The 11,899-nt window shown below is 31.5% G+C and overlaps 2 protein-coding genes across 2 annotated transcripts; one reads left to right on the forward strand and one right to left on the reverse strand.

The window, feature by feature from the left end:
- Positions 1-201: 201 nt before the first annotated feature.
- LOC109810637 (protein kinase G11A) lies at positions 202-2,688 on the forward strand. Its single transcript, XM_020374151.3, has 2 exons — positions 202-766; positions 1,856-2,688. Exons 1-2 carry the CDS (start codon positions 324-326, stop codon positions 2,652-2,654), a joined length of 1,242 nt encoding a protein of 413 aa, XP_020229740.1. The 5' UTR covers positions 202-323; the 3' UTR covers positions 2,655-2,688.
- Positions 2,689-5,961: 3,273 nt separating this feature from the next.
- On the reverse strand, positions 5,962-9,325 carry LOC109810648 (copper transport protein ATX1). Its single transcript, XM_020374161.3, has 3 exons — positions 9,168-9,325; positions 8,120-8,195; positions 5,962-6,320 (listed from the first exon to the last, which is right to left on the reverse strand). The coding sequence occupies exons 1-3, from the start codon at positions 9,174-9,176 to the stop codon at positions 6,160-6,162; spliced, it is 246 nt and encodes an 81-aa protein (XP_020229750.1). The 5' UTR covers positions 9,177-9,325; the 3' UTR covers positions 5,962-6,159.
- Between the last annotated feature and the right edge of the window lie 2,574 nt (positions 9,326-11,899).

Genomic DNA, 11,899 nt, shown 5'->3' on the forward strand with positions numbered 1-11,899 from the left:
AAAGAGGAAAGGAATGTGTAATTATAATTTTGTAAATATAAGTTTGGTAATGAGAATTGAGTAATTGAAGAATAGTATAAGTAAAAAGACAAAAAACATAAATAAGAAAAAAAAAGAAATGAAAGGCGATGGGCCCAGTGGCTTAGTTAGTGTGAACTGTGAAGGCACCAGATGGGCCAATATTAAACTGCCGGCCCATTATGCCCCCACCTCCCTCCCTGATTCCCTTCTCAAAACTCTCTATTACCACCACACACGCACACACGCACACACAGTACACACACACACCTTCCTCTCTCTCTCTCTCTTACACTCACACCACAATGCACTCCTCCGACAACTCCGCCAGCGCCAGCACAGAGTGGACGCTGACCACCAAGTCCCACGCCCCCTCCTCCGACCCCTGCTGGGACGCCATACAGCGGGGCGGCGCCACCCTGGCACTGGGGGACTTGCGGTTCCTGCAGCGGGTGGGCAGCGGCGACATCGGAAGCGTGTACTTGGTGGAGCTGAAGGGCTCGAACGCGTGCCTGTTCGCGGCGAAGGTGATGGACAAGAAGGAACTGATGGGGAGGAACAAAGAGACGAGAGCGAAGATGGAGAGAGAGATTCTGCAAGTGGTGGATCATCCCTTTCTCCCCACTCTCTATGCATCGCTCGATTCCCCACGCTGGTCTTGCCTCCTCACCGAGTTTTGCCCCGGCGGCGACCTCCACGTCCTCCGCCAGCGCCAGCCCGATAAACGCTTCCACCACGCCGCCGTTAGGTTTGTTATTTTTCTTCATCTGCATGTCCGTATTCATTCATTCATCAACATGAACGTGCATGCACACAATAATTATTCATAAATGGAAAGAAACTTGATAGCTATTAGCTAGCCGTTGCTGTCGGTTAGTGGCATTTGTAACTCGATTAACATTACATTACCATGTGTTGGACCTTATTCCTTCTAATCCTCACCACCGCTAATATAACAAAAAGGAAAATCATTATTATTCTAAGGATGGAAAGAGAGAGATATAGAGCATGTCTATTTGGCTTCTCTCACTTGGCCATGGGTCCGTTTTGGCTTAGTCTTCATAATTTCGTTGCCTGTGGGCCATCTGATTCAATTCATGTCTCCTCTCATGCCTTTCATTGTGATCCCACGAACCCCTTTCGTGTGTCTGTCGTGCACCAAACCAAATAATTATTTAGTGCTTCGGAATGCCAAAATAATAATAATTATACACTTTTCACCATTCTTATCTCCACTTTCTCACTCTCTACTCATTTGAATAATTTTCCCTCATTTTTAATTCATCTTGCCATAATTCATACTAAACTATTGCATAAATAACTAATTGAGTTTGGGTCTAGTCAAACGATTTACATACTGTTTCGCCTTGCTTTACATGCAAGTTATTTGTAGAAATTAAAAGAACATGATTGCATAAATAAATATGTTGAAAATAATGCAACTTACGGGCTATTAATTAATTAATAGGACCTCGCATGTACCCTGTAAAATTCTAAACCAATACATCGGTTGCTTTCTGGTCCATATTTAAGGACACTATATATTAAGTTATATTAACCTTTTCTTTTTTCCAAAAAATAAAACTTTATGACGCTTTGCTAGGTCAAATTTTAAAAATAATAGCTATGATTATTCAAAAGTGGACCCTACATGATTTAATTATTGGAGGAATGGATGGTAATTAAATTATGATGGTGATATACCAAAAATAATATGATGGCGATAATAACAATTCTAACATTGGGTTGACTGAAGGTTCTATCTGCAAATGTGACTAAAGAGTAAAGACCCGTCTTTATTTTTGAGTAATATTGGTGTACGTCTTGGCTGTTCCAGGTTCTACGCATCTGAAGTGGTGATTGCGTTGGAGTACCTACACATGATGGGAATAATATACCGTGATTTAAAACCTGAAAATGTGCTCATAAGATCAGACGGTCACATAATGCTCACAGACTTTGACCTCTCGCTAAAAGGCGACGAAAGCACATCAACGGCTCAGATCGTGTTTGATCAAGACCCACCCGCCAACACCTGTTCGAAGGAACCCTCCAAGAACCAATGCGCGCCCGCCATGTCATCATGCATGCTGCCCAATTGCATCGTGCCACCTGTCCCATGCTTCCACCCAAAACGCGGTCGTAGCAAGAGGTCCTCCCGATGTGGGTCCGTGGAGATCATAGCTGAGCCAATAGAAATTCGCTCAATGTCGTTCGTTGGGACCCACGAGTATTTGGCGCCCGAAGTGATTTCGGGTGAAGGCCACGGTAACGGCGTTGATTGGTGGACATTGGGAGTGTTCATTTTTGAGCTCTTCTATGGGATCACACCCTTCAAAGGGCTTGAGCATGAGCTAACCCTAGCCAACATAGTGGCTCGTGCCCTTGAGTTCCCTAAGGAGCCCATGATCCCTGGACCAGCTAGGGATTTGATATCACAACTTTTGGTCAAGGACTCCACTATGAGGCTAGGGTCTACAATGGGTGCTGTAGCAATTAAGCACCACCCCTTTTTCAATGGGGTTAATTGGGCATTGTTGAGGTGTGCTACCCCTCCATACATCCCTTCATCGGACAAGTGCAAGGAGTTGGTTAGGGTCTATAATTGCACAACCAATGCTATAGACTTCTATTAGAAGGATAATCACAATTCCACTATTTTATACACAATTGCATACAACTGACATGCTTCATATACGAGTTCAATCGAAAAAACTACCATGGGATTATTAAAATAAAATAATAATAAAAAGTGTGTGGATTTTGTGTAATTAATTATAGTTGTGTCATATGAATCTCTCCTATTGCAAAAGCAAAGAAGCAGATCAAATGGGCATGTGTTAGGTGCATGTATGATTTGTGCACACAACTGGAGTTTGGTGTAACTAACAAATTTATTTAATTTTTAGAAAGGGGTGAACAAATCATTTCAAAGTATTCATTGGATGCCTTATTTTTAATGTTACAAAAAAAGGAAAAGAAAAAAAATAGGATTTATATTCAGTTATTACAATTCTTTTCTTATAGAAGTAAAGAATGCAAAATTATATAGTTATTATAAAGCCTATCATCACATTTGGTAAATTTACTTTTTATATATTCTTGTTTGAAATAATATGAAAGGGAACATGAGAAGTTGAGAAGATTCGAATATAAAATAAGGCAATTGCTTCTCACTTCCTCCTGTTTGGCTTGTCACATCAATTATTTTTTCTCAACAGATGTTGATGTTGGTTGGTGGACCTACCGTTTCAACAGCCAATTGCATGTGGCATTTTGGTGTGTAAAATAAGGTTTTGCTCTCCGTGATCTCAGTTTTATTCAGATTCACAGTGCTTGGTGGTTGCAATTACCAATCATGTATGATAAGATGACGTTGGATAAATAAAACTGTGGAAGTACTATTATACTATTTTTTGCAGAGTTATGGATTGACGTTGTATCAAGTACTGCATTGATACATTTGAGATTTTCCGGTAACTGTCTTTTCTAGATTTGACTAGCATGAATAAACTAGTTACATACATATTTTTTTGAACACTCTATACAAGTCGAAATATATTTCGAATCAGCGTCCAAATTATTAAAATATTATTATTATTTAATATATTTATTATAAAATAATTATTTAATTTAATATTTTATTATTTAAATTATTTTTTTAATAATTCGGAAGACATTTCAGATGAAGGATGCAGCATTTTTCTATTTTTTTTCATCCATAGTCACATAAAATTCATACATAATTGATGGAAATCTGGAACAATGGAAATTTTGTACATTTTATTTTCTAAAGAAATTTCTGTTTTTTTATGACAGGTTTTATACTTCTCGGGTAAAACAAGTAATAAGAGGATAAAATATAGTTTTTATTTTATTTTTTATATTGAAGGAAAGTGACAGTTTATTTTATGTTGTTTCACTCAACCATTCTAATTTTATACGATGTCAAAGCTATATACAAATTCTAATTTTAGCTTTATTTATTATGTGCTTTGGCCGTTTGTTATTGAATTTCTCTATTTCTTAAAAAATAATAATATTTCTGTCAAAAGTTAAGACTAATATTAAGTATTAAGATTTATTTAATAGATTGAATTTTCTGAACAAATATTTTTATATGTAAATACTTTTCTTTTTTATTTCATTGAATTTTAAGGTGAGTTAAAAATAACTGATAGATATATTATTAAAATAAAGGTTAAAATTATTTTTATAATAGTTAATTTATATTTTAGTTCTCTCAATTTTTAATCCTATAATTTTAATCTCTTTTTTTTTATAATAAAATTTACAATTTTTGTCTAACTAAATTTTTATTAATTGACCATTGAAATTGTAATATTAAAACAAAAACTATGAAAATTAATATTTAAATTAAGGTAAAATTACACTTTTATTCTTTATTTTTATCTCTTTTTTTCTTTTTCTTTTTATCACTTTTGAGATTAAAAAAACATAATTTAACCTGCATATTATTCAATATCAATTGTCATAGTATTTACTTAAGTCAACATTAAACTAAAAGAGATAAAAATGTGAATTTTATAAAAGTTCAACAGTTAACATAAATATTTAACAGTAAAACTATAAGTGTGAATTTTATAAAATTAGAGGACTAAAATCATAAATTTTAGAGATGTTTTTTTACCAAAGATAAACTTTACAGTTTAGAGGATCAAAATCACGAAATAAATTGAAGATTATAAAATTTAAAAAAAATACAATTTAGCCTAAAATGAATAGACTGATATAACACATAAAAAATAATTTCAATTATTTTAGTAACTCTATTAAATAAAAAGTTTTTTTTTACCTCATCTTTAAAACTCACCTTTTAAATTTAGAATTCTCCCCTTAATTTTCGTGGTTGAAGACATCCTATCCCTTCTTGGTGGGGTGGGTTTAGAATGGATACTAAGATTATTGGTGCTTGGTAGAAGGAATTAGTAGGTATTTGAGTGAAAAAAATAGTGAATTTTATTGATTAAAAGTTTAATCTTTAAGATGAGCTAATTGTCACGGAGTTAATAGGAAAAACAAAAAAATAACTTTTATTTCTTTTATATTATATGTACTCGTGATTAAAGAAGCAAAACTTCATCGTGTATATAATGAATTATGGTAATGGATAATACATTATCAAAAGCAAAATTCTCTCCCGTGAGTGATGCATTATGTCATATTCTAATATAATAGAATCAGAAATACATTATACTCATAAACAAGAAACAATGTAAATAAAGAAGGGTAAAATTACAATTGTATATATTATTTATTTTTACATAAAAATTTAACTATATAAAATATAATTTTAAAATACCAACTTTTATTTAATTTTCATTTAATTTCACTCTATTAATCAACTACAAATTTCACTCTATTTACTATTTAATTTCGATCTATTAATCAATTACAAATTTTACTCTATTTACTAGAAAATCAATTCTCACGTCATCACTTCCCTTTCAATTCCACCCTCCCTCTCCCATCAAGTGGAGCATTAGAGAATTTGATACTTTTCAATAGTGCATGCAGTCTTGGATGTGAATGAATGAAGTATTGTTAGGTCTTAAGCTGCATGCAAGTTCATCTTCTGGTAGCTCGTTCAAAATTAAGTATATTTTCTGTCTGCATTTGAGTTGTGTTTTTTTTTCTTTCTTTTTATTGTTTGTTCTTCATCAATATCAGTCTATCTGCGACTGCGAGCTAGTTTAAATGCATTTCTTACCTGTTGCTTATCTTGACTTTTCAAAAAGGTAGACAAACAGAACTTTCAACTGCTTATAACTTTCCCTAGTTAAAAAAATGGACCCTAAATGCCTTTAATTACTTTTAGCAGAGAATGCAAATGAGAGAGAAAAACACTGTTTCACGGTTATAGATGATGGCCATAGAGATATTTGCGGTTCGAACTGACTGACGGAACCAAGAAAACCGGTGGGAACAAAGACAAAGGAAGTTAAATTCTCAATAGAAGCACATTAATACAGTATCACAGATGTGAAAAACAGTAATATACAGCAGTGTTTGTTGTGACACACTAAAATACATCAGATAACAAGTGCCATCATTATTCCAAGTTCATCAAACATTTGATTCACACAGCTACTTCTCCCGCACAGAATAGTGCCAAATGTTTTAGGCAGCACTTACTGTGCTAGTTGCGGGTGCTGCTTCACCTTCCCAGAAGGTAGTCTTCTTCCCAGTTTTGGAAACGGTCTGCAGAACTGTGTCTGGCTGGACATTTCCCTTCACTACCACCTTCTGTTCTTTCAAATCAATGTCATATGATTCCACACCTGCAAATAAGATCACTTATTATTCTACAACATCGGAAGTGGAACTTTGTCTGGTATATTGTCATTGCAATGACAGGGAAACAAAGTGGCTTTGAAAATTGGATTATTTCAGATAGTCATGATAGATCATAGAAAATCTTTTGCAACCAGTAAGGGGAAAAATATATAATACAATTGAAAAAATAAATATGAAACAAGCAGATATCTGAACTAAAATATTTTAAGGGAAGAAGTGAGAACTGGAGCTTTTATGTTGATGAAAGAGACACAGTAAATGCTTTAGAAAACATCAGTCTTTATTATAGAACAAGAAAGGATGAAATCTACATGTAAAAGAAAGAGAAGCTTCAATCTAGTAAAGGTCAGATATTAATAGTGCTAGAGGGGTGTTGATTTAGTTTAGCAATTTAAATGACTTTGTTTTTGAATTGTGACATAATCAAACATGTTTCAAAAATGAATGGAAGGATTATTCATTGGACATGTTGACACTTGACATAAATATAGAAACGTCACAGATACACAGACACACATACTATCATGGGCATTTCAAGAAAATCATTTCAAAGTCCAGCAGAGCTAAATCATAATGCCCAAATCAGGTACATCAGGAGTACAGAAAATGGGGTTAAAACATGAAACCTGTAATATCTGGATACATAAAGAGTAGAGAAAATGGGGTTAAAACATGAAACCTGTAATTTCTGGACCAAAAAATAAAATGAATTACAGTAAGAGTGGCCTAAAAAAGGCTGTCAATGTTTCTATGTACAGAAGCCACATCAAATTCAGTGTTAAATTCTAATAACCAGCATTAACAGAGAGTCATTAACAACCCGAGCAGGGGTATTTCTGTTGATTTCCAAGAATTAATTACAAACAAGAAACCCACATGATCAAACAATCACAATCCAACAGGAAAGAGAAATAACATTGAGAGAGAAGAGCATTAACAGGAAGTTTGAGCTATTTAACATAACCAATGACCTCAAAATGTTCTACTACTCAAGTCATGTACGGACACACATGAAACCCACCAAGATAACGCAGGATAGGGAAGGAAATAAAGCTCGGGAATGAGTTTCAGAATTAAAGAGACCGCTGACACATATTTGAAACTGTTGAAATTTTTGGGCTTTAGGATAGAGTAGGAGGAAGAGATATAAAAGATAATGAAACATTGAGTCGATATTGACTGAGATACATTTCAATGTATTGTATTTGATATGTTCATAAAACCTAGATCACTAACCCCTGTTTATTCTAGTGACTACTGACTACCATTTGAAATTTTTGGGTTTCAAATAAGAGAGGAAGAGATATAAAAGATACTGAAATGTTGAATTGATATTAACTGAGATGTATTATAATGTATTGATATATTTTTATTTTATGTTCATAAAACTAATAGTACTAACCCTTGTTTATACTAGTGACTGGTCATAATCCTAGCTAATTAGGAAAACAATTCATGATTAAATAAGGATGGTACCCAATCCTAAAAGATAACGAAGAAAGAGGGAAATTAAACCTTAAGGATAACTTAAGATGTTTTTTAAGATATGATATTTTCATATATTCTATTAGAAACCAAAATCTTTTGAGAATTAAGATGTCATGCTGACAACATACCTGGACAGACAGAAATTGATAAAAGCCTAGAACTACAAAGTAAAGTGGTTGTGAAAGATAACCATTTTCATGTCGATTGGACATCAGAGAAAGTTTGCACTAATGGTTAATTAAAATGTTCATAAATATAATATAATGGTAATTTCAATCCAAGGGATTTGACATACCATCCAATTTTCCTAGAACCCTCTTCACTGCTCCAACACATCCTTCACATGACATACCAACTTTGAGGACAACCGTCTGCAACAAAAATGCAAAAAATTTCAGATAAAGAGGGAGAGGAAAAAAAAAACAAGTAACATCTTGATTCTTAAACTGCAATATCCATACATAAAAGAAACACATTCATACCTTGAATTTAAGAAACACTGATCAATTTAAAAAGAGGAAGGGAGGGGGGAGTATGCATTGCAGAACGATAGCAAAGCAGGAAATGAGATACGAATATAAATATAATAAATCCACCGTCGTATCTACTAATACAGCAAAAGAACAATCATCCGTTTCATCATTCCTGCTAGAGGAGAAACTCTAGTGCAGTCATGTTTACTAATCCTACTAATACAAAACAAAAGGAAACAGTCTACAAAATCATGTTCAAAGATTGCATACACGAATTGAAAAGTGAAAACTAATCCTACAAGCTTTAAAAGAAAAGCAAAGCAAAAGTTAGGACACAACACAAGCGCATCGCAGCAAGTCTTTTAGATCCTCGAGACAGATCCCTTAAAAGTAAAAGGCTCACAGAAACTGTAATAACAAAATTGACAGAAAACAAGAGCATCACACCATTAATCAAAATTTCTTAGCAAATAAGAAAGGAAAGGACCAATCATATTTAGCGTTAGACAATATTTTAATTAAAGAACTCGTGAGCATAAGAAGCAACCACATCTCTCAATGGATAGAGCATATAATCAGGAATAACAGAGAAAGTGATGGCTGATGAGAATCAAATGCATGCAAAGAAAAATTGATTTTCTGCAGAGTCCTTGTTCTAGTTTCAAGGGTTAACAATCAAACATGGATAGCAATAAATAATTTCATATATCTGAAGTCAGAAATTCCTAGCCATATATATATAGTTGAGGTAAAACGTGCAGAAGATGGAATCAGGGGAAGGGGAGAGGGGAATAATGGCAAGAGCAAAATTGAGGGAGAGAAGAGAAGAGGAAAAGAGAGAAAAGGTGGGTGTGGGGGGTAGAGGTTGACCTGAGACATGGTAACGAGATGGATGAGAAAGAATGAGATGAATGGAAGAAAAAATGGTACGATGGAGAATAGGTTTCGAGGGAGATAGTTGTCTTTATAGGCAAAAGCAAAGGTTGAATAAGGTTCAAAGACAACAACGTTGGGTGCTATGGTTTGGGTTCGGTAAGGTTTGGTTTGCTTTGGTTGAATTGACCGCACCATCTCTTACGTCAAAACAAAGCAATGCCCTCGTATTCAATTACGTCTTCCACACCTAAATAAATAAATAAACTATACTAGTAATCTCTTATAATATTATAGTTGGAAACATACACACTTCATATCTCTAAAGTTTTGAAAATTATAAAAAATTAATGATTAATTGTGAGTGATTACTTAAAAAATATATGTGGTTTTTTTTAATAAATAAAAATATAATAATCTACTAAAAATGAAGATAACAAATAATTATTTATTGTGTATATTTTAGTTTTTTAAGTTTATAATTATTCATCGTGTATCTTCTTTATAGATTTTTTTTAAGTTTATAATTAATGACTAATTTTTATAGTGTATGATTTTAGTTTTAATTTAATCTTATAAAATCTATTAATTTTTTACTTAACTCCAAAATATATATTTATTAATCATAATTTTATATTAAGTAGATTATATAATAATTACTATTTAATAATATTTAAATTAAATTAAACTTTTAGTTCATTTATTGGATAACATTTTTTTAAAGTTTATTTAAATTTTTTTTATCTATGTATTATATATACAAAATTTTATACTCATTAAAAATATTTTCATATATATTTATTTATATCAAAATTGACATAATTTATACCATAAAATATGATTATTTTAATATATATTTTTTGTAATTGTTTAATTTTAATAAAATTGGACATAAATAATAAAATGTTTAAATATGCTTTATTATTTTTAGTCTCTACAAAATTAGCCAGTTTTGATTTAGGTCCCTGTAAAAAAAAAAAATTCATCTCTATAAAATTAATATTGTTGTTTTAAGTCTATGTTCTTTATGTCATTATTTTTAACTACTTTTTATTTATTAAAAAGTTAAGTAATCATCCTAATTGTTATCCACAATTGTTAGTAATGTTATGTTGGTCTTTAACAACACAACTTTTTTTTTTTATAAATTTTTAAAATAGATGTTATTATTTACCTTAAAATGATCATTAAAGACTAAAAATAGTGAGTTTAGATTTTAGAGTATACTAATTTCACAAAAATTAAAAATAATATTTATAAATTTTATAAGGATCAAAAACCAAAAAAAAAAATCGAAACTCACTCTTTTTTTCATGATTTAGAAAGCGATACAAAAATATGTAACTCAATGGTCAAATATATAACTTTAGTTTAAAGTTGTTGGTATTGTAATAGTTGAGTGAAGTTATATATGTGTAATTTTATCCCTCTCCTTATATTGACATAATTATATAAATAAATATTTTTATATATTATGACAATAATTTGTTAATTAATTAGGAAGTAAAATGTGTAAAATTTTGAAAGTTAAGTAACAAAATTTGCAAAAAAAAAAAATTAAATATATTTTTAGTCTTTCAAATTTAGGATAAACTTGTATTTGGTTCTTCAAATTTAAAACTAACATTTTTAATAATTCCTGTAATTTGAAGAAAAAAAATATTATTTTAGTTCTTATGGTTAAATTTTGTTGGTGAATCTTTGAAATGTCACACAAAATTCACCCACAAATATCTTTGTTAGTAAACACATTACATTAAACTCAATTGATGTTGCATAATTGTCTCAATCTATCACTATCAAATATGTTATTTATGATATAGGATTAAAATAAGATTTTTTAAAATTATAGAATGAAAATATTGATTTTAAATTTGAAAAAATAAAAAAAAAATTGAAGAATAAAAATGTATTTAAACTTTTTGTAAAAATTAAATTTAAAAATTAGGTGGTTAAATGCTCAAAATTAATAGTTTTTTGCCACTTCATCAGTCATATGTGCACAACCATGTAATCAATTATGACCAATTAATGACATTAGATAATTAACTAATATATGATAATGATATATTGTTGAGATTTCCATTGAAATACTTTTGTTATAATTGTAAATCAGTTTAATTCTATCAACGGTCTCAAACACGGCAAGTATACCGGCCGTTCAAGTAGTAAAATTATCGTATCCACAAGGATTAGTAGGTAAAATAAGCATTTATTGACTATTCGTAACTAAAGAATAATTTCAATTTGTAGTTTGTCATGTGAAGATTAATTGAAGAGTATAACTACTGGAATGTTAACTATAAAAATATTTGGTTGTGAGTGGAAAAGGGTAGAATGGTATTATGATTTTTGTGAAATTGTGGGGTCAGATTTCACCAAACGTCAACTAATGAATCTTTAATCTCTTGTTACATACATTGCTTAGTCAACCCATAAGTTTACTCAAACCTAATCCCTTAGAGCAAGAGCCTAGGTGCGGATATTGAATATCAATTCCTTGAGTACCCAATATCTACACCCGCATTATGGGCTAGGGTTTAAGACTACTAATAGGCCAAGCTCCATTCCTAGATACATTTCCCACTAGGCATTTGTTTTAGAGCTAGTTTCAATGGTTATTTTCTAACACCCAATGGAACCTATATCATGCAAAGGAGATTCAATCCAAAGCAAACATTAAGAATAGAAACATACACAACAATGAATGAAACAACATATATATATAT

Source organism: Cajanus cajan, chromosome 7 (genome assembly GCF_000230855.2).
Source record: "Cajanus cajan strain Asha chromosome 7, NIPB_CcT2T_4, whole genome shotgun sequence".
Taxonomy (NCBI): domain Eukaryota; kingdom Viridiplantae; phylum Streptophyta; class Magnoliopsida; order Fabales; family Fabaceae; genus Cajanus; species Cajanus cajan.